This window comes from Sturnira hondurensis, unplaced genomic scaffold (assembly GCF_014824575.4).
Source record: "Sturnira hondurensis isolate 20B ecotype Veracruz unplaced genomic scaffold, ASM1482457v3 Scaffold0016462, whole genome shotgun sequence".
In the NCBI taxonomy this organism is placed as follows: Eukaryota; Metazoa; Chordata; class Mammalia; order Chiroptera; family Phyllostomidae; genus Sturnira; species Sturnira hondurensis.
In genome coordinates this window covers 9,623,981-9,645,466 of record NW_028089093.1, presented here as the reverse complement: position 1 = coordinate 9,645,466, position 21,486 = coordinate 9,623,981, and the positions used below count along the sequence as shown (strand labels likewise).

Sequence of the window (21,486 nt, the reverse complement as noted above, 5' to 3'; positions counted from 1 at the left end):
GCATAAAGGCATTTAAACCTTTATACTACTTCTAGCGATTTTGAATGTCATATGTCACTTTAAACTAATACTTTGTAAAATTTTAATAAAGATTTAGAAGTCTCTTGAGGTTTTCCAACACATTAGTTCAATACTAAATATATATTATTTATAAGTAAATATTCTTATACAGGGAAATGCATTTTTTTTAAATTGATATGTATGTGCAAGCAAAAAACAAAGAAACAAACAAACAAAAAAGTTGAAGATACTGTTCAAAAGAATCCAGTGCCCTTCCTTGCCCAATATAGGGTGAATTTACAAAGCCAACCTGATGCACTGAATTTTCCAAACTTAATGAAAATTTGTGAAGTTCTAAATAAATATGCCACACGCTACTTCTGGGAAGAGCTGGATGCAGAATCTATAAAAGAATTACTCATGCTAAAAAAAAAAAGAAGAATCAATGTTCTAACTACCCTTGCAAAGTGAGCATGTGCCCACATTGCGTGTGCAGAAAGCATTAAAAAATATATCTAAATAGATTCAAGATTTGAAAAGAAGTCCCAAAAAACATGACAATTTCTACAAAAACATTAAATCTAATCCAATCTTTATTTGTAATTAGTTTTGCAGGTCTGTATCTCAATGACTCCCATGTGGTCATATTTCACACAGGGATGTGTACGTTAATTTTAAGGTATCTGTGGTAAACATCACTAGGAATAGTGGATCAGGTCAGTGGAGATTATGATTCAAAGTCTAACAGTGGTTTTAATCATAGAGAGTTTATTTTACCTATTGCAAATCACTGACAATGATGAAGCTGTCAGATGGATAGAATACAGCCAAACATCCACAGCTAAACCTGGACAGAATAATGGGTGGGTATAATCAATTAAAATGTTCAGTCAGAACTGTCTCCAAAACTTTTAACCTTCAGTCTTGATTTATAACAGCTCTATTGCAGGGCCCTCTCCCACCCCCATGGGTACAGCAGCACAGCGCAGACTCATTGCTCCTGCCACGACTGACTGCCCTGCCTGCACTGCGCTCAGCTCCCTCACTATCAAGTACCTAGTGTGTGCCTTGAGCTCACTAGGTTTTACTTGCCTTACCTGAAAATCATTAAAATAATAGTATATGTTACAAGAGATTAGTGTGAACTTTAAATGATACATTGCATATAAAGCATTTACTCCCTACTAAAGAATAAACCTATAATCAAATCCAAATATACACCATTCAAAATATTTAAGCCATTTATTTTAGATGCACCCATACAAAAGCAACTCTGATTAAACCAGTTATTATACAGCAGTGATTAATATTCTCTATGCCATTACCTAGCTCAGCATTCAACATCAATGAGTAAGAAATATAAAAGAATTAGAAGAACCCTTTTATTTTTTTATTAATAATTAGAACAGGTTTCATCACTGATGCATATCCCTTCTAAAATAAGATTTATTTATTTATTTAAAATAAAATAAAATCATGAAAGATGGGACTTTTAAATGGCATTTAGCTAGGAGTTAAATTTAACATAGACAAGACTCTGCTGAGAAAATAAATAGCAACATAAATATGCAAGGGAATTCAGCAGACTAGCCAAAAGTCCCAGACAGGTCAAATTTTTAACATGATCAATAAAATAAAATGTAGCAAATAAATCAACTCAATTTATCGACACGGGGATTCAAAGTTAAATTTATTTCACTTGGATTTTAGTCAGAAACATAGATCTTGGAATTAGGTTAATACAAGTTTGTAATGATCTGCACTCCTTTCGCTTGCCTTGGGAATTAATTGTGCAGCCTGCTGATACAACTCAAGCCTTCTGAGAAGCTGCTTCACTAAACATGAGGGAATCTAAACATTTATTGAGGCAGATGTTTCTAAAATATTAAGTCAAGTACCTAAACAAGTTTTAAAACTAAGTAAAACATAAATGTGGAATTTCATAAATAATGGTTGCACTAACAGCTTTTTTCTGTTTTATTTTGACAATTTATCTTTCAAATATGGACATATAAACCCCATAATGATACAAAGATAAATTTCATTTTAGTCTACATATTTTTGATGTCTACTCTGGTTTTTATTTTGTTTTGTATTCTCTTAAGTTTTTTACACAATTGCCAGAATTATATTCATAAGAATAAAATGAAAAAATAGTTTGATCTATTACCCTTTCATTATTGTTAACACATATACACAAACATGCTCCACTTTGAGCTTAAATCACTTCAAATTAATCTTCAGTTTATTGTAGTAATATTAGAAATTATTATTTTAAAAATATACTCATTAACATTTCTTGATTACCAACTCGGAGACAGGAAATGTTTTATATGTGTTAACTAATTTAACTTTCCTATTAACTGTATGAGATAGATATTACTATTACCTTTACTTTCCATTAAAGGTAAGTACAAAAAAGGCAAGGAAAGGTAAAATAAAAATGTGAAGCACAGAGAGCTTATGTAACTGGGCCATTATCATAGAGCTAGAAAATGGCAAAGCTGGGACTCATATCTAGCAGCGGCATATTCTAGAATATGACCTTAAACATCACACTTCACTATCTCCTCTGCTTAACAATGTAAATAGTGATTTTACACGTATGCCTTCATGTCATTGTTTGGGGGAAAAACAGTCATATTCTAAAATATATAGGAGTAAATGCCATATTTCTAATTTACCTTGAAATATTTAAGCAAATAGGTGAAACAGTTATAGAAACTCTTATACTCTTTTTTCTACCATATACACAAAATATTTTTCCTGATAAAAAGTAAAAATATATCTTACATTGAAACATTATATCCATTTTAATGATGCAGCCTCACTGGAATTCAAATTCAACGACTATTATTTACCCCAACTATATGTTGAATCAAAAGACCTTTAGCTTGACGGACTAATACAATAAGCCTGATTCATGCTTCATGGAGATCCATAATAGCTTAGCTTTTCAGACCTGTCCAGACTGAAAACCAGAAATCCGGACCTTATGTCACCCGCAGCATTTCAAATAAATATTCTAACTCTGCCCCAGAGTCCCAGTTTGAATCGGTTTTAGGTGAATGGGAAGCCACATTGTCTGTTTTGAGATTACTCAGTCCTCATGACCATTGACGGTCAATGAGAGGAAGGGGCAGGCGAGACAGGAGGGAACAATGTCCTCTGCCTCTGTCTCCTTCTACAGCCTGCCTTGGCACATGAACAAAAAAAGTTTATATTAAAAATTAATTCAAATACGGCCCACCATCAAAACCAGGTTTGCTATTCCTCTCTTCACTTTGTTTCCACCCAGCCTTGAAACAAAACCAACAGTCTCATTTCCACCACGATTACAGGGATTTCCTGTTGTATTATGCAAACAGTAAACACTTTGAAAGGTGAGCAAATCTTCACAGATGCTGTGTGAGTGATGCAGGTACTGAAAGGCAAACGCCTACCCGATTTAACAAGCACGATTCTCAACGATGACTCTAAACAAAGAAAGTAAGACCCACACCTCAAGTTGCTAAAAACTTAATAGAGAAGATTATCCCTGTACCAAATACTATATTGTAAGGTATTCTATGCCATTATAGCCAGAACTGTGTAAAAAGTGAAGAGGTAGTGTTTGAATTGGTTTTTAAATACTTAACAGTGGAATAAAATTGTAGGATACCATGATCAGGTAATCAGGACAGAGACCATTTTAACATTACCCAGCACACTGGACACAGAAATAATCACCTTGAATTCCTAGTAATGGTTTGTGCCTTATATCCTTCCATGAGAACCGTGGCTCACCAAACAGTTTAACCCAGCTGTACATGCGCTATTTTCAGTGTCAAGGGGAAAGCTTATCTAAAAGACTATACTCATAGTTTTGTATTATATTATACAATACTAAGGCACATTAACTCTACCCCTTACTTCAGCCACTACTTTAACTAAATTTGGCTGTCACTATTTATTTTTATACACACAAGGTGAATATAAATAGCATTGATCTCAGTTGAGTAGCAGAAACGTTATGAAATGCCCCTGAGAAATTGTCTTATATTCAAGTCTTTGAAAATCTCACAGCCTGACAGCTCCCCACAAACTGGCTAATTCAGGTGTAGCCAACAGGACAGCATTATGCTAAGTGAAACAAACCAAGTGGCAAAAGACAAATACCACATGATCTCACCTATCAGGAAACTTACCAAGTGACTACAATTGACTAGTTGTTATAAAAGCTATGCCAGGTGCTGTGAATACCAAGAGCTGCTCTCTAGGAATGCATACGCAAGGGAAGGACCCAAGGGAATAATTTATAAAGACTGGCTGTGTCTCCAAAGAGAAGAAACTGCCATTTCACTGCAGAAGTTTTACTGACTGAGAAAAAAATACTGCTAAAGTTTCTTTAGGGTCTTAAATACCAAATAAAGGCAATAATAACTGATTCGAAGATATTGATGATGAAAAAGGAACTATGAATACAACTTTTAGAAATATTTACATACTAACGTGTATATTATTAAATCTATATAAAACTTCAGAAGCATAACAGAACATTTAAGTAGCTCTTAAATAAACATTTGAGAATATGCCTAAACTTATGCGATGGTCATGGGGATGGTAAGGAAATAATTGATGTAATAGAGACAGGAAATACAGAAAACATCGTGATTCCACTATTTACAGAAATAGTTATGGACACACAGATCTGCTCCTACTACTGCAGAACTGTGGGAAAATTATGAGTGATGACCATGGGCTCTATAATTTTTAGTTCCCTTAGGGAGTCATAATACTTAAAGTAGAAACTTCATTTAGATCTCAGATACTTTATCATCATTCAAACATACAATAAATGATTTATTAATTGATAGCATTGCTTCAATATTTAGTATTCCAATTAGTTATTTTGTTCATTGGGTATTATGTGTTGATGTATGAGATGATAAAAGTACATTATATAATCTCCAATCACATTTTGTATAATAGATATGGCTTTGTGGAATTTGAGAAAATTATATATCTAAAGTGGTATATAGAAAATCATTACAAAGAACAGTGATGGTAAGCCAATTCAAATCAGCACAGTAAGATGACATTATGATTTGTGAGCATTTAGTATATAAAATTTCAAGCGTGACATATATAAAGTTCTGCGTACGGCAGCCAATTAAATCCACCTATATTGCAAAACTTTTGGTGACAGTGAGTAAATTTCATCATCTACCGAAGTGCAACTTCAAATAAGCAAGTCTTCAAAAAAATTATAACAGCTGGAAATCCTAAAGTAGAATATCAAGGTGCCACATTTACTTACATGTTGTGATTGTGACTTTCATTGTCGGATAGCAAATATTTCTATTGCAGAACACAACTTCATTGTACTGATCAAAACATACATTAAGATGAAAAATACTTAATACAACATATAATTGTATAATCACTTTACTATAAAAGATAATTTTCCTCAGTTCCAAATGGAAGAATTATACTGTATTTAAACAACAGAGGCACTCAGATTGAGCAGAGTTTGTGCATTAACCTTAATATGTCCAGAAGAGTAATTTGAGAAAAATACAATAAAGATTAAATTTTTAAAAAGAAGAGCATTTGAAGATATTTGTAGAAACTAATGATCTCCTAAGTAGTAGTTTCCCTGTTCTGTCTTTAGTAACAGCCCCTATATTTTTATTCATACGCATGCCTGTCCAGTGGGGGTGGATTACATTCCATATCCTACTGCCACTGGACAAGGCATGTCACTGAGCTGTGGACCGTGGCACAGATAGAAGCGGTGTGTGCCATTTCCAGAATGTGCCTTTAAAAGGAAAAGACATGCCCCCCACTGCCATTTGCCTCCTGTTATCTAGAATGCAAAAATCATTGTGGGTACCGAAGCATCTCTCTTGGACCACAAAATGGAAAGGCTATACTGAGGAGAGAAGAAAACATGTAAGAAGCACACTGGACCTAGGATGACTGAGAGTTAGACCTTGTACACAGAATGATACATGCAACAAAAATGAGCTTTTGTCTTGTTTTCACCACTTTACTTGAGGTTTCTCCGAAACAACCAAACCAATATACTCATTATAAGACGTGGTTCATTTTTATTCAGTGCCTAAGGGTTTTATAAGATCATTAGTATTACCATATCTAAAGCATTTTGAACTTTGCCATAAAAATACAAAATAATCTTATAGTTCTTTACAAATTCTCAAAAATTTTATGTGAAACAGCCTAATTCCAGCAATCTTGATTATTCTAGCAGGATTCTAATAATATGCAGACTGGAATGAAATGTATGGATTACCTAACCAACTGTAGCACGTCTGAGATGCAGAAAAACCGTTCGACTCTAACTAGGTTTTTGTGTCCTATGGGCAACTACAATTTTAGGGCTGGACAATGGCATGAATCAGTCTCTGATCCTTTTTTTCACGTTCTTTCCACTATATAATATTTCTTGCCAATTATTCTGAAACTTTTATTTATATATAAAGGAGAGAAAATAATTTCTCTAAATGATGACAATAATTTTTAAGTCTTAAATGTAAGAGATGAATTTTTGTTTTTTATAGAATTTTGGTTTTATTTGCTGTAAGCTCATACCATGGCCTAAAAAAGAGAATATAGCCTTTTTACAGGCATAATTAAAATCCACAGTAATATCAAAGACTCTTTGTATGGAAGAAGGCCCAAAACAAGACAAGTTCAATAGGCTTACTTATATTAATTAATATATATTATTATAATACACATTTTGATTCAGATAAAACCTATGAAAATAAATAATAATCATAGTATATTTCTTTTAATTGTTTCACTAATATATTTCAAACTCTTAGGAGAATACCTAAAATATATGAGGCCCTCAACAAATACTTTGGATAAAAAAGATAAGTGTATTTAAATATTTTTTCTCATGACAAAAATCAAATACATGAAAATTTAAAACTAGTGTGTAAATTGTTTTATGATTTTGTAAATTTGTTCCACCATAGGTAAGTAATAAAAATGTCTCCACAGTCTGTCCAAGCTTAGCAACATTAGAAGTAATTCATTTATGCTACAATAATCTATGTTCTAAAGTCCTTTAAATATTAAAGACATTCATTTTAAAAGACATATTAAGAACCTAATATGCTTCAAAGATTGAACAGGCAGGCCAGTTTCTGCTCAGCTTCTAGAATGTCATTCATATGGTAGCTGAAATAATGGGCTTCTCCTGGTTTAGGCAGTGTAGGCCAGAGTATACATGTCTAGTGACCACGGTGACAGGAGCCAGTTTTCAGAGACCGATGGGATCTAATCTCTGTCAGCAATGCTAAAGGTGTGCAGAGAATTCAAGTCAGTGCAGTGGACTGAGGTCTGGACAGGGTACAGTGTGTGTTCGCATCCAGAGAAACGTGGTATTTCTGCTGAGGAAGATGCCAAAAGTTGTTAAAGATCACATAAGCACTAAAATTCATCCTTACCTTGTTGTATCTAGCTGGCATTTTTTCTTATGTTATCACACATTTTCTGAAATACTAAATCTGCTAAGTATAAAACCAACCATCTCAGTATAACTAAGTTCACCTTGGAATTTAATGTAAAATTTTTAATACTCACATCAAGATCATCCTTTGCATTGTAGTAGACAACTTCATTACTCTGTAAAAAATAAAAAATGCTTTAGTGATTTGAATAAAAACAAAATATACAGGATGAAACATTAATTATATTTTACCCATATTTTAAATAATAAAACACTCATAATATTCCTTTTACAATATATTCCACAAAGATCCATAAAATTAGCCAATATTTTCTAAGAACATATTAAAACACTATATCAGTGATATTAGAAAAGCACATTTTTGCACTGAAGCAAAAGATCTCAGTGTAAGTCTCAGAATAATTTGTCAAGAAAATAATTAAAAATTCATAGTGCAAATAAGTTATATGTGTACATTTTATATATACACACATGTGCATAGCCAAACACACACATGTGCACACACCCCTAAACCATGAAATGATAAAGACCATAATTCAAGAAAATTTTTAAGTAAGTGACTTATTAATACTTTGCTGAAACCATGACTTTTAAACATATATATGTGTATGTTCATATATATATAACACTTATATACATATATCATATGTATGTTTTTATGTATCAGGTGTTGACACTGCTGTTGAAGAAGAGTATATCTGCACAATACTGGCAGAAATTTCTTCATGAAATTTAGATAAGGGATCAAAAGTAACTGTAGATATAGACAGCAACAGAAAATATCAGATTATCTAATGCACTAATAGTCTCAGTTTCTACCAAAGTGTTGAATGGATGTGTTGGCCCTTCGAACTAATATAAATGGATATTTCCACTAATCATCACAGTTGCTGAAATATGTCATAAACATAAATTATGGACATGAATTGTGTTTTAAAGGAAAAATGGAATGGAAAGAGCGAATAAAATGATTATCAAGAAATTAAAAATCCCTTCTTTGAGCCTTTGAGGCTAGAACTACATAAAGTCTTCAGTAGTAACATGCACTTGTAAAAAACACATTATTTTGTGCTTCTTATAAATATGGATGTTCTAAAAGTTTTATTTAAAAAGCACAATATGCAAAAATATTTTAAGAAATTCACTTGGAAAACAGATTGAATTAATGCTTCTTAAAGTATTTCCACCCCCAAATTAGTAGTGCTTCAAGTTGTAATAAATGTGACATAGGCAAAAGCATTCTATGGTTAGAACTTTAGAACATGCATAAACCAGAAAGACAAAATTGTCTCTTTTCTGTGGGCCTTCACAGATTTTCAGTGTATAAATGCATATTATAGACCTCCAAGAAAAAATAGGTCTTGTTTTGATTTCCAGATTTATTTGCCATATATTCTGCCTCTTTTTTTTTGATGTGAGAAACATACCATGAGGCTAAAGATCTATAAAATATACATCACTCTGAAGACCAAACAACCAAACCAAATACTATATACATAAATATAACAACATACTATTCATAACACTGAATAAACCTCATACAGAGTCGATAATATATTTAAAACTAGAAGAAAATTTTACCCTTTGTGACAGCATGGATGGACCTAGAGAACATTATGCTAAATGAAATAAGCCTGTCAGAGAAAGACAAATACCATATGACCTCACTCAGATGTGGAATCTAATGAACAAACTGAACTAACGTGGAAAACAGAGACAGACTCACAGAGAGCGAGCAGCTGACAGTTCTGTGGGCAGGGGGCGGGGGGGAGGGAGTTGTGGGTTGTGTGGTTGGTTGCAGGGAGCAAGCCAAAAAAGGAAAAGAAAGAAGGAACTCATGGACAGGGGCTACAGTATGGTGATTATGAGGGGAAGGGGCAGGAGCAGGTGGAAGAAGGTACAGGGAGAATAAACGGTAATGGGGAAAACATAATAAAAATATAAAATTACTAGTTAAGGATTTTTAAAAGAATTACGTAGTTAGAGGATTGAAATGCATGCAAGTTCTAATTCCTGAAACATTTCTTACAGCATCAGTTTTGTAACAAAGTTAAAAGAGAAAATCATAACTCATCATAAACATAGAGCAAGAAAATCTTCTGTATTCACCTGAGGCCCAAATCTAATTACTCGTGTATTGATCCCTCATGCAACTCTGTAATTTATACTTAGGAGATAATTTTCAGTTTAGAATGTGCAGTCCAACAAACATTAAAACCTAAACAAGCTGACCTTCGTTTTAGACTTTATTTTTGCCAACTGCTTGCTTATATGTCCAAAATTGAAATGTGTTGAAAACAAGGTGAAACTGTATTAAAATTCAAGCAGTTCGGCATCATTTTCAACACTCATTAAATACTGCTGTGCCAAGAGAGATACAAAATAAGCTAAACATCCCTACCCTTATCCTTTAGGTAAAACAATGGATACAGATCAATAATGTAAAACCAGCCGTGTCTACAGCTACACGTGGTGCATGGTACTGGGGCTAATGGATGAAACTGACTAGTAAACTCTTTTCTTCTGTGTCATACATCCACACGTGCAACAAATAAAGATAATGTATTTATTAAAATTGAGATTAAGAATATCAGCTACAGTAACAAAAGGGTAAAATATGATCAAGAAATGCTAGTTTTAACTCAAACTAAGTCTCTCGATTCCATTAAGATAAACTGTGCTGGAATTAAAATAAAAATTGACATAGAGAAAACTGAGTTTATTTGAGAATTTCCAAATGCCTTTCCCTTAGTCTCCAGCCTATATTTTACACAAAATCCCATTACCTCTTCTTTTAGAAGCTCTATATCGCTTCCAAACATGTTATTGAACATGTATATTTCAAAGTTTATTTAAATTTTACACATCTGTACAAGTGTTTCTGGACTTTGAAGACTATATAATTCCAAAAGCAGGCTTTTTTTCTTTTAAGTAAACTATAAAAATACATTAATCAAAACTAATTATATATGTCAAATATTCATACTTCTTCTAACCGGGTAACTTGTATTTCTATTTTTTAAAAAGCTCTCAGTTTTTTAATATAATGTAAATTTCTTACATGGTCAAAATATAAACGCAGACATTGCCAATGTGGCCAGTTGGTTGGAGCATTGCCCCATAGCTGAAAGGTTGCGGGTTTGATTCCCGGTTGAGGAGCATACCTAGGCTGCAGGTTTATTTTATTTTATTTTATTTCACATTTTTTAAAGATTTTATTTATTTATCTTTAGAGGGGAAGGGAAAGAGAGAGGGAGAGAAGTATCAATGTATGGTTGCCTCTCCTGAGTCTCCTGCTGGAAACTAGCCTGCAGCCCAGGCATGTGCCCTGACTGGGAATGGAACTGAGATCCTGTGGTTCGCAGGCCCGCGCTCAATCCACTGAGCTACACTGGCCAGGGCTTTAGAAATATTTTTTATAAATACACTTTCTTTTCCCAAACCTCAAAACTTGCATGGATAGCATGCACATTTCATTACTCCCTTATTTTGCTTGACAAAAAAGCTCAACTCATCGATTTTAGTAAGGGTTGACCTATGAAACGATTTGGAGAAACTGTAATTGTGCTTTTAATTTTTCATCCCAGTCCATCTACGCGGCAGTATGACACTAAAATAAAATGCAAACCTTCGTAGGGCAGTGAATTTATATAACTATACAAATATTTTCCAGTCTCAGTCCATCATACTTTCTTACAGAAAATTACAGTGATTTGTTTTAGAATGGCTTCTATTTAGATGGCTCAGAAAAAAATTCTAAACGTAAGCTTGAGAAAAATCACAATTTGATGAAATTGCATTGCTCTTCCCTATCACATCCACATATAGCTATCTCCTTTGCTATATAAAAATATGTATTAGCTCTGCTATATAAGAAGATAGATTAACAACAGCATCTTCTGTTGGTGGGAATGATTATTGGTGCAGCCACTAACAGTATGAAACATTCTCAAAGAACTTAAAATGGCACTACATATGCCCCAGCGATTCCATTTTGGGTTATATTATCCGAGGAAACACAACACACTAACTTAAAAGAATATATGCATCACTATGTTCTTTGTAACATTATTTGCAATTGCCAAGATCTGGAAACAACCCAAGTGCCCACCAGTAGATGAGTGTATAAAAAAACTGTGGTACATTTACACAATGGAATACTACTCAGTGGTAAAAAAAAAAAAAAAGAAAGAAATCTTACCATTTGCAACAGCATGGATGAACCTGGAGGGTATTATGGTAGGTGAAATAAATATCATATAATTTCACTTACATATGGAATTTAAAGAAAAATAAACAAACAAAATAAAAAGAGGCTCATAGTTACAAAGAACAAATTGATGGTTGCCAGAGGAAAAGGGGGGTTATGAACAGTCAAAATTGGTAGTTATGAACAGTCATGGGGGTGTAAAGTAGAGGATAGAAAATACAGTCAATACTATTGTAATCACTATGGGTGTCGCCAGGTGGGTGCGGGAAACAGTAGGGAGAACACTTTGTACATGATATGATTGTCTAACCATTGTGCTGTACACTGGAAATAATACAAAATAACATGGAACGTAAACTGTAATCGTAAAGAAGAAAATACTAAAATTTAATATTGAAAATGCATACATGTAATGTCAGTGTATTATTGCAGTTAATATTACAAATGATATGTCTAAATCCACATAACTAGAATTTTTTAAAAATAAATTGCTTCCAATGAAACAAGACATATATGTATTTCTACTTATATTTGTTTAGATAATTTTCAATAAAAGTCTTTTATATTACTTACTAATATTATAAAAAAAGATGTGTTGGGCTTTGTTAAATTAACTAAATCTAACATCAAATGACTCAAATCACCAAAATATATACAGAATCAATCTTAACCAGGTTGACATAAAGGACAATTCACATATTGGACAATTCACACTGAATCAGCTCAACTTCTGTGTTCCAATGTTTTTATAGGGATATGTTTTACTTAAAATAAATTCTATGCTAAAACAAAATTAGGAGAGGAAACTGTATTGTGACAAATAAATGTCCTGAAGGGGTTTAATTAAAGAAGAGGCCAAAGTGTGAGCTGAATTTCTCTCCCTTTACCTGTGGGGATTTGGGGGTCTTATAACCAACAGAGGGAGACAGATCCCATTTATTCTACAATTTCGTTGACTTCACTTTGATGAAACAAAGATGAAGATTACACCTGACCATCAAGGAGCAAGTCCTCGCTTCCCAGTTCTCATGAGGTAGGGCAGCCAGTCGCTCCAATCTGCTCCAACTGAAGAATATCTCTTACTGCCCTTGGGTGGTGACCACATACATCAACTACCCCAGGTTTCAAATAGGTGAAAATTAACAATTTCAAATAGTTGCAAACGTCTCTGCTTGTGGATCAGTTCTAGCACATGTTTGCAAATGCGCCTGTGTGTATCTCTCAAACATGTACCTATCCTATTTATCTCATATTCAAAATTCCCTCAGCTGCTCCTTGAGAAAGCACAGATGGATTGCATCTTTTAGTACATTAAAACTAAAGTACATACCAACTAATTAGCTCAGGCACATATTATAGAATTGAGTTATCTGGGTTATGATCCTCCTGGCTAAATGCTTTATGTAAATTATTAAACAACATTACACTGGAAGGTATTTCACACTCAAACACAGAGGTTTTCAGTGGATTTCAGTGCATTATGTGCCTGATGGTAGGATAAAGCCAGCAAGAGCCTCAACTCGATTCATAGGTTAGTCAAACCTTTAGAGAGCTATTTGTCATAATTTAAGCACCACCCAAGGACAAGGACAAATTGTTTCATTTCTGACTTCAACCAAGTAGTTTAGTTATTTATTAGCTCCCTCAAACAAATTTACCCAAATAGTCTATGCTAATATAATACTGCTGCTTGCTGAAATTTAAAACATCCCCTAGCATGTTGAGAGATAAATTACTTCAGTTTCCCAGGATCTACTGGGAGTCAAAAATTAAATCTGAGCAAAATAGACCATTCCATCTTTAAAATGTATACTGTAAGTGACAGTCTCATGCATGCCACTTTCCTATAAAAGTTGGCCTCTGATAAATAGTTGATGTTAAAAATTCAAAGCATAAGTACAAAGCTTCCACATGGAAGTAAGATGTTGCCAGGGACAAGATTTAAATATTGGAACTGAAAATTCAAATTTTATAGCCAACATCTGATGTGTGTGTGTGTGTGTGTGTGTGTGTGACACATTCCAAATTCAAATAGAAATTAACTCCACGTCCAATTTATTAACACTCTTTTCTTGGCTGCCCCCTGGCTATGCGCAGTGATCCACAACCTGACAAATGTCAGGCAACCGCACTGTCTGCTAGTTCTTAAAACCTTACCCTTACTGTTGTTTTTATTACTCTTCAGTTCCTAATATGAAGTCAATCACACAAAAATTAAGGATACCTTCTACAAATGAGTGATGTTAATTCCTGCGCACAAAGATCCCAATCAGTTATAACTAAAATTATGTGATTAATATATTTTGTAGCAATTTGACCTGGTATTGACTGTACCCAAGTCAGCCGTGGCACCTGGGAAGAGACAACCAGCAGCCCTGTGGCGCTGTATAAAGAAAGGAACTAGGAACGTGCATCAGTGTGACTGTGTGTGTGTTCCTGGAGGAGGTGGGAGGAAAGAATGTGAATGGAATGAACATTTCCAAAAATAGCTAAACGTGGCTGAAGCAGTAAACTCAAGACAATGGTCCTTGAGAAGGAAAAACAATTGTATCATTATCTTTGTGTGAAGTTTAGAATACATGAGAATATTGTTTATAAAGATAAAAAGCAAAAGNTCAGTTATAACTAAAATTATGTGGTTAATATATTTTGTAGCAATTCGACCTGGTATTGACTGTACCCAAGTCAGCCATGGCACCTGGGAAGAGACAACCAGCAGCCCTGTGGCGCTGTATAAAGAAAGGAACTAGGAACGTGCATCAGTGTGGTTATGTGTGTGTTCCTGGAGGAGGTGGGAGGAAAGAATGTGAATGGAATGAACATTTCCAAAAATAGCTAAACGTGGCTGAAGCAGTAAACTCAAGACAATGGTCCTTGAGAAGGAAAAACAATTGTATCATTATCTTTGTGTGAAGTTTAGAATACATGAGAATATTGTTTATAAAGATAAAAAGCAAAAGTAAAGATGGGCACAAGTCCGTCTGAAGAGCAAGGTTACCAGATGGCTGGTGAAGACGTGTCAACCCTACATTCACAATCTGTTCCAAGAGGTAATAAGTAAGACAACTGACATAAAGAATTTAGCACAGCCCTGGCTGGTGTAGCTCAGTGGATTGAGTGCAGGCCTGCGAACCACATGATCGTGGTAAGATTCCCAGTCAGGGCACATGCCTGGGTTGCAGGCCAGTTCCCAGCAGGGGACTCACAAGAGGCAACCATACATTGATACTTCTCTCCTCCTCTCCTTCCCTCCCCTCTAAAGATAAATAAATAAAATATTTTTTAAAAAAGAGTTTAGCACAGTGACTGCTACAAACATGTCAGCTATATGTTAGGTGTATGATANCAGGCCTGCGAACCACACGATTGCTGTTTGATTCCCAGTCAGGGCACATGCCTGGGTTGCAGGCCAGTTCCCAGCAGGGGACTCACAAGAGGCAACCATACATTGACACTTCTCTCCTCCTCTTCTTCCCTCCCCTCTAAAGATAAATAAATAAAATATTTTTTAAAAAAGAGTTTAGCACAGTGACTGCTACAAACATGTCAGCTATATGTTAGGTGTATGATAACATATTTATATAGCATGTTATTTGATAACATGTTATCAAATATTGTTTTATATATTAAAAAAGAAAAATCAGGAATATCCATAGAATTTATCTATCAGCTTTTTCTGGATCTTATATATGAATCAAAGTGAATTGTTCTAATTCTATTTTCTTAGATCAGTTAGTATGCTGTCAGTCTAATTTATTTAAGGTCATTTCTTCAAAGGTTCTATGTAGCAGAGTGAAGACATGGGATTACTAGTTTCTGTTATTACTTTTTTATAAGTTTTTTTTAAGATTTTATTTATTTATTTATCTTTAGAGGGTAAGGAAAGAGGGAGAGAAACATCAATGTATGGTTGCCTTTCATGGGTCCCCTGCTGGAGGCTCGCCTGCAGGGAACCAGCCTGCAACCCAGGCATGTGCCCTGACTGGGAATCGAACCGCGATCCTCTAGCTCGTAGGCCTGTGCTCAATCCACTGAGCTATACCAGCCAGCGCAGTTTCTGTTATTATTTTTAATTGCATCAATTAGATGAGGTAAACTTTTCTTTTTTAAATTTATTTATTTTTAATATATTTTATTGATTATACCATTACAGTTGTTCTATGCCCCCCCTTCATTCCCCTCCACCCTTCACACCCCCTCCTCCACCATCCCCCCCCCTCCGTAGTTTATGTCCAGGTGTTTCAAGTTCTTTAGATTCTATATTTCCCCTACTATTCTTGCCCTCCCCCTATCTATTTTCTACCTATCATCTATGCTACTTATTTTCTGTATCTTCTCCCCCCTTCTCCTCACACTTCCTCGTTGCTAACCTTCCATGTGATCTTCATTTCTATGGTACTACTCCTGATCTAGCTGTCCTCTTAGCTTGCTTTTTTTTAGGTGTGGTTGTTAATAACTGTGAGTTTGCTGTCCTTTCACTGTTCATATTTTTTATCTTCTTTTTCTTAGATAACTCCCTTTAACATTTCATATAATAAGGGCTTGGTGATGATGAACTCCTTGAATTTGACCTTATCTGAGAAGCACTTTATCTGCCCTTCCATTCTAAATGAAAGCTTTGCTGGATAGAACAATCTTGGATGTAGGTCTTTGGATTTCAAGGTCTTTGGCCCCTTCCTGCCTGTAAGGTCTCTTTTGAGAAATCCACTGACAGTCTGATGGGAACTCCTTTGTAGGTGACTGTCCCCTTATCTTGCTGCTTCTAGGATTCTCTCCTTCATTTTCATCTTGGCTAATGTAATTATGATGTGCCTTGGTGTGTTCCTTCTTGGGTCCAACTTCTTTGGGATTCTCTGAGCTTCCTGAATTTCCTGGAAGTCTATTTCCTTTGCCAAACTGGGGAAGTTCTCTTTTATTATTTGTTCAAATAAGTTTTCCACTTATTGTTCTTCCTCTTCCCCTTCTGGTACCCCTATAATTCGGATGTTGGAACATTTAAAGATGTCCTGGAAGTTCCTAAGCCTCTCCTCATTTTTTTGAATTCTTGTAACTTCACTTTTTTCTGTTTGGTCATTTCTTCCTTCCTTCTGGTCCACTCCTTTGATTTGAGTGCCAGTTTCCTTTCCATCACTATTGTTTTCCTGTGCATCTCCCTTCATTTCAATCAGTTTAGCCTTCATATGTTCCTCTAATTTGTGACTAAAATCAACCAGTTCTGTGAGCATCCTGATCACCAGTATTTTGAACTGTGCATCTGAGAGGTTCGCTATTTCTTTTTTCACTTAGAGTTATCGGCTCTGGGGCTATGAGTTCTTCTTGAGCCATATTTTGGACTGTTCGTGCCTGTTTTATGAGGAGCGGAGCCCTGGGTGTTCACCAGGGTGGAGCAACTCAGTCGCTGGGTTGTAAAGCTGTATGTGGGGGCAGGGTCAGAGGAAAGCAATGGCAGTCCCCTCTGCTGCCTCCCGTCACGGGGCTGCACGGTTCGTCCCACTGCATAGGAATGTGGGACCGCAGTCAGCCCACCACCTTGCATCCTCACTGAGTCCACCACAGAAACCTGCGCAGTCTGTCTCACTGCTCACTGCTCACTCCTCTGGAAGTTTATCTGCGTGCGAATGTGTGACCACGGTCAGCCCACTGCCTTACGCCCTCACTGGGTCCGCCCAATGCTACCCCAGCTGCCTGCGTGCCTGGGGTCAGGGGATCTTTCCTCTCTGACCCCGCTCTGCTGCTGGCTCCGCCCCTCTTACCGGTCCGGTTGAAGTGTTCATTGTTGTCGGACTTCTGTATAGTTCAATTTTCTGTTCTTTGGCTGCGTCTTTTTTACTAAACCTTTGTTGTATTCAAACTTAGTTGTGAAAGAAGGCACAGTGTTTCCACCTACACCTCCATCCTGGTGGAAGTTTTTGAACCCAGGATCTTTCCTTGTATAGGACGACACTCCAACCAAGTCACATAGCCAGGCCAACAACTGTATAAGTTTTGATGATATGCTGGACTATCACAGTTTCTATTAAAAATTAAAGAGCAATACTATTGCTATGATGTTCAATTATCTATGGATTATAATAAAAATATACATAATTTATTTCTCAGAATTCTCAAAATTCATTTATAAGAATGAATATATATATATATATATATACACACACACATATATATGTGAGAGAAAGAGAGCGAGAGGAAGAGAGGGAGAAAGAGAGATAGTTTTATACAAATGCAAAACTCTGGGTAAAAGTCTAAGTAAATGTGCTAAATAAATCTAAAATTCTGAACTGTGAACTTGATTGAACTTAAAAATAAGACGGTGGATAGATGTTATCAATCTCAATTCTGAATATTTGAAGCTAAGCCTAACAGTAGTTAAACTGAGTCTAACTCAGGTCTTCTTATCTCTAATCTAGTACTTGCTGCTTCCATGTAGATACCGATGATATGATTGCAGGAATGGTCTAATTTTTGCAGGAATGATCTAATTTTTGGAAACAGTAAATTCCTTATATACTCTATATAGTGAACCTAATAATAAAGAGAACATCTAATAGTTATTGAAGCACATTTACTCATTCTACCTGTTCTTTTTGCTTTGCTTTATAATCTGTCATAATGGGTGAATTTAATTTAATATTAAATATTTTAGCTTACTGGAAGAACAGAACTGGGACATCCATAAGGCTTACTTCTGTGACTGATAACATATACCATTTTATACTGAATCACTGAATAACTGCCATTATAAACTTGTGATATTATAGTTGTTTTTTTAAGTTGTCATTATGGTGCTTATAAGTTGAAGTATTACTTAAAAACTGGCCCAGCACATGAACCAATCAACACTCGAAGCCATCTAAGAGGTGTGTTTACAGGGAATGAGGATAGACCCAGGTGTCTTCACTATGTTTAATGTCCTCAACTGCAAAGATACTTAAGTACTCCAGAACCATGCTGTACTATGAGGCTAGTGATACCATGAGAAATATTATCCTAGCTGAAAGAAATGTTTATAATATTCACCAAAGGAAATGCTCATTATGTCTACAAAAAGAAGTAAATTTTGAAATTTAGAGAAAGAGAAAATGAAATTATTTGACTTGAGTAGAGTCAGTGTGCTGTTATACATATAACCAAGGCTAGCACAGTGTCTGAGATGTAGGAACTGCTATTGAACGGGCAGATGAATGAATAAATGAAATCACCACCCTTCAAGGAACTATTAGAAACTCTAGAATATGAAAATACACACAGGCATGCCCTTGTGGGCACACACACACATGCACACACACAAAACGCATCAGAGAAAAATATGAATATCTTTTAAATATTTTTACAAATATTTTATTTATTTATTTTTAGAGAGAGGGGAAGGGAAGGAGAAAGAGTGGGAGAGCAGCATCAATGCGTGGTTGCCTCTCATGTGTCCCCTCCTAGGGACCTGGCCTGCAACCCAGGCATGTGCCCTGACTGGGAATTGAACCAGTGAATCCACTGAGCTACACCAGCCAGGGCTCTTTTTAATAAATTTTAAACACACCATTTTTTAATGGAAAAATCAAGCATGATAAAGAAACCTTGAAAACTATTAGCAGGGTTGTTTTTGATACGAGGATGCACTCACTATGGTTCTGGCAATGTCAGCATTGCTTCAAGTAAGTCAAAATATAGACCACTTTCAGGCTTATAAGAAATCAAGGAGGAATTCCAATTGAAGTGTGATTTCAGAGTTCCTTGATTCTTGAACTTCAAAAGAAATCAATTCCTACTAATCATTAAGAATATAGCAACTTATTTCTTCATCTCATAAAATTTAATAAGAATCTGCCTCAAGCTTTTTTAGTGCTCCAAATAACATCAATAAATACATGATCTAAACTGTAAGAGAGAAGTAAAGTAGAATATGAGAAAATAAATATATTATTTTCTTCAACTACCAAATCTCCTAGGAAACACGGTCCAGAATTGAACAAGCATGCCTTTAACACAGAGGAACTTGCTTGAAAGTCTTCTAATCTATAAATCCAATGAAGCCTTGGGTATAATCATCTAAAACATTAAAATTTAATGCACCAAAATATTTCAATTTCTATGCTAATTCTTACCGACTTAGACAACCCACATATTCTCTTGACTTGTGATCAAAGTTAATGCCCTGATCGTAACAATATCTGATATCTTACCAATGGGGGGTCTTGTGGATTTGTCCAAAGGCAGTAAAAGCACTGACTTTCCGAATTAATCATTTTCAACTTCAAAATACTATCATACTAAAATACAATATAAAGACTTGCACTGTGATCAATAAATCGGGCCAAAACTAGACCTTCAAAGGACATTAAGCTTGTCTTCACTATATCAGTTTAATTCACTTTTCACTAGAGCTGTATAGGTTGGGAAAGATGGAAAAGGCATAGACATTTATTATATGCCCATTAGGGGATAGGCATGTACATGTATTACACCACTTAAATTTCTAAAATTCCTTGGATATGCAATACCTATAATATTTTTGAAAATACAAACTGATTAAAATTCATTAACCTTGTATCACAATATTACATAGCTTAGCAGATTTCCTAGGCCTTTGCTCCCACCATCCCAACTCCCCAGTATTTAGACAATGGGTTTTGACACTCGAGGTGAAAATGGATACTGGCTAATTCAAATATTGATACATCATTGTTTAGTCTGAATGCTGTATTTGATTTAAGTACTTATTAGGCAATCTTAAAAGTCAGGCTTGCTAACTAGAAAGAGATTTATAAATTTCAAAATTGATACCTTTATATAGAAAGACAAAGCTAGAAGTCTATACAATGAGCCTAATGGAGTTAGAAAGAACTCAAGATGTAGAATGAGGAGTGTTCCTTTTCATTAAAATGATTGAATGTCACTCAGAACTGTTACATTAAAGAGTGACAAGACTGCACAAGTCTTCACCCACATCAGTCATCATTGGTTGAAGGTGTTCACTACTGCATATACCTGCCACCAGAGAACGCCCTCCAGCACATATCTGCAGATGCTTGGAGTAGGAAGCCAGAGTGTGTGTGTGTGTGTGTGTGTGTGTGTGTGTGTTCAGGAGATATGGGCAACCTCGACTATCGGCACACAGTGAGTGTTTTATAAATATTTACTGAGCACATAAAAAAGACTAAGCACTGAGTAGTTAGCAGTGTGACTTTTTAAGGCTCTGGTTCCTCATCTGTAAAATGATGAGTTAGTTGACAAAAATAGTTTCTAGAATATTTCCACCCATGTAGTTTTAAGCTTCCACTGAGTAACTGTTTTGCTTCAGATCACAGACCTAGTAGCTGTGTCTGCCTATTGTTTACAGCATGTCCTTGATGAGTTCTCTTCTCAAGTGAACGCCCAGCAAAACTTATACATCTTTCAGTTCTGAAAAGCAAAGGCAAAGATTTCTGTCTCTTTTTTTCTCCCTTTGAAATCTGTTTGCCATAGTTCTGTAGAAAAATGTAAACGTGTAAGAAGAACCTCTGCATCATTATTTTTCTTTATGTTTCAAGAGGTCAAGTCAAAGTATATTCATTTATCCCTGAAAAAATAGTAACTGTTTCTGAGGATGAATGTGTTTAGATAAAAACATAATACCAGCTTAAATCACCCCTTTTATTCCTACCAATCTGGCAATCTCCCCAATACGGCACAAAGTAACCGCTACCTATCATTAGTGCAAAGAACGCCATTCATTTGTGCTTAACTAAAGTAGAAGAGTGTTTTTTGGTTGGTTTGTTTGTTTTTGGCAGGGGATAGAGTACAGTTTAAATCTGTTCTA

The 21,486-nt window shown here is 35.2% G+C and overlaps 1 protein-coding gene across 6 annotated transcripts in view; it reads right to left on the bottom strand.

Annotated features, from left to right (window-relative positions):
* The window catches only part of CACNA2D1 (calcium voltage-gated channel auxiliary subunit alpha2delta 1), a 472,005-nt gene that overhangs the window by 186,410 nt on the left and 264,109 nt on the right, over positions 1–21,486 (bottom strand). For all 6 annotated transcript variants that reach the window (XM_037066145.1, XM_037066146.1, XM_037066147.1 and 3 more), the window contains exon 5: positions 7,597–7,638. In XM_037066145.1, the coding sequence (XP_036922040.1) occupies positions 7,597–7,638 (42 nt within the window). The remainder of the gene's footprint in view (positions 1–7,596; positions 7,639–21,486) is intronic.